This window comes from Entamoeba histolytica, genomic scaffold, assembly GCF_000208925.1.
Source record: "Entamoeba histolytica HM-1:IMSS scf_1104750516577 genomic scaffold, whole genome shotgun sequence".
NCBI classification, from domain to species: domain Eukaryota; phylum Evosea; order Mastigamoebida; family Endamoebidae; genus Entamoeba; species Entamoeba histolytica.
In genome coordinates this window covers 1-2368 of record NW_001915697.1, presented here as the reverse complement: position 1 = coordinate 2368, position 2368 = coordinate 1, and the positions used below count along the sequence as shown (strand labels likewise).

General features: G+C 21.9%; 1 protein-coding gene across 1 annotated transcript, besides 2 other annotated features; it reads right to left on the bottom strand.

Moving 5' to 3' along the window:
* Positions 1-652: a repeat region.
* Positions 641-849: a repeat region.
* A 64-nt stretch (positions 850-913) lies between these two features.
* EHI_019970 (uncharacterized protein) lies at positions 914-1780 on the bottom strand (the record flags this gene model as incomplete). The annotated part of the gene is made up of 1 exon (XM_644881.1): positions 914-1780. One exon carries the CDS (start codon positions 1778-1780, stop codon positions 914-916), a length of 867 nt encoding a protein of 288 aa, XP_649973.1.
* Between the last annotated feature and the right edge of the window lie 588 nt (positions 1781-2368).

The window sequence follows — 2368 nt, the reverse complement described above, 5'->3', positions numbered from 1 at the left end:
AAGAATCAAATATCAAAACATGATTATGTATGTAAACAAATATATAAACAGATATTAATTACACATTTTAATGAATTTGATGCTATTGATTTTAATAATCCTCCTAAATGTATTAATAATGATGAAATGGTTATAACTTACAATAAAGATTTATTGGTTAGTGACCATTCTTTCCATGCTAGAAGACCAGATATATATTATCAAAATATGAAAGAAAATGATATAATATAGATGTTGTTATATGTCAAGATAATAATTTAGAATTAAATTACATTCACAAAATAAATAAATACAAAGAATTACAAGAGAAATTAAGAAATAATAGAGAAATAATATATGTAGAAATAATCACTGTTATATTATCAATAAATTGATTAATACACAAAGAGTCTGTAAGAAGATTAAAAACATTGAAATTAAAATTAGACTTTGCCAAAATTCTACGAACAATCATTATAAAAATATGAAAGACTTAATGTTTTACACATTCAATTCTGGCAGCACATTAGAAGCAGAACAATCTAATGCGAGTATGTTAAAAATGAACTCTATTACACAAATATAGTATAATGAAGAAACTGAAATAATCACTTCTCAATGTGAAGAAAATCCAATTGTGGATATATCTAATAATTGACCTTTTTTTTTTTTTTTTCTTCTTCTAATCAATTTTCCTTGGTGTATCGTTTATCATTCTTATTATGCCATTTATTGCTATTGACATTTCTCTTTTTATTGTATGATAATAGCTTTCTATCAATTGTTTGCTTTTCTTTACAATACAAATTGTTATTACACAATAATCATTGCATTAAAATTTGTTGTATTTCATTCATTGGAAAAGGATTTCCTTGATTATTTTATTAAAAAAAACATAAAAAAATAAATTAATCTTGTCAGAAAAAAAGAATAATTAAATAAACTTTATTTGATAAACATTAAAATGATGATTAAGTTGTTTCTTTTTATTTAAGTGATGAATAGTAAATGCACCATTTGTTTTATGTTGATGAATAAAAAAAACTCTTCCGAATCTTGAATGTAATAAAGCCATTCCACACATTAAACAAGGTTCATGAGTAGTAAAAAGATCAAATCCAGTACATAGATATTTTTTATGATTCAAAGGAATTGATTGTAATGCATTAAAAGGAGCATGAAGTAAAGGGTGATTAGATTTTATTGTAGTATCTTTTTGAATTGTTTCAATTATTTTATTACAATTACAAACTAAAGCAATACATCTTTTATCACATTTTAATTCTTCATTTATTGTTTGAGTTTCAATGTTTTGATTAATATTTAATTTATTAAACATTTCTTTAATATAATTTATTTCTTCATATTCAATGTTTGGTGTTGGTAATGAAGGTGGAAGTAAATTACATGGCCAAACTTTTGAGAATACTTTATATTGTTCTTTATTAACTGGTGCATATTTTGGTACTTCAATAATTTTAATTGAATTTATATCAATTCCTTCTAATTTTTGTATCATTTGAATATTATTTTCTTTTATTTTCCATTCGTTTATTATTTCTTCTTCTTTTTTATTTTCTTCTTCTTGTTTTATTTTACAAATTATTATTTCTAATTCTCCTTCATATCGTCTTATCCTTTTTAAATGATTCATTCCTACTGGAAGTTCTTGTATTTCTTTCATTATTTTTCCTGTCATTTTTTTTTCAATAATCCTTCCTACAATACATCTCTCTTTTATTAATTCTCTTGTTTCTTCTTCACTTATAATTGGAATTATCTCAATTTTTAACTCTTCCATTTCTCTTTCAATTCTTTTTGTTTTTTTGTTTTTTTTTTCTTAGTTCTTTCATTTAAAACAAAAATATAAAAAACAAATCTTTTATTCTTTTTATTTATCCCTTTTTATATTCTTTAGTTGTTGTTTGTATTAAACCATTTTATCTTTTACTACCTTCTTTTTCATTTTATTTTATTTCATTGTTTTAATTTCTTGAAATAATGTTTGTTCACCTTTTCATTTAATTGACATTATAAGAATGTAAGACACATCACACAGTTCTTTGTGCAAATGGTTATTAAAGCAGATTAATTTATTTTAATGACAAAGACAATATTATGACTTGAATTGATTTATTCTTTAAAATAGTACAAGTATAAACTCTTAACAAAACTAGATAAAACACTTTTTTCTCTTTATTATTTTGTTATTATAAATCCTAATTTGAGTTTATTTAAATAAAAAATAGAAAAAAGTTAATTTAACAAAAATTACAACTAATAATTTGTTTTTAATAACAAATTTAATAATCGTAAGTATAGACAAAAGAAGTATCTTGGTAGATAGGATCATAGTCTAACTTAAGAACAAAAGAATCAGGTTTAGTAT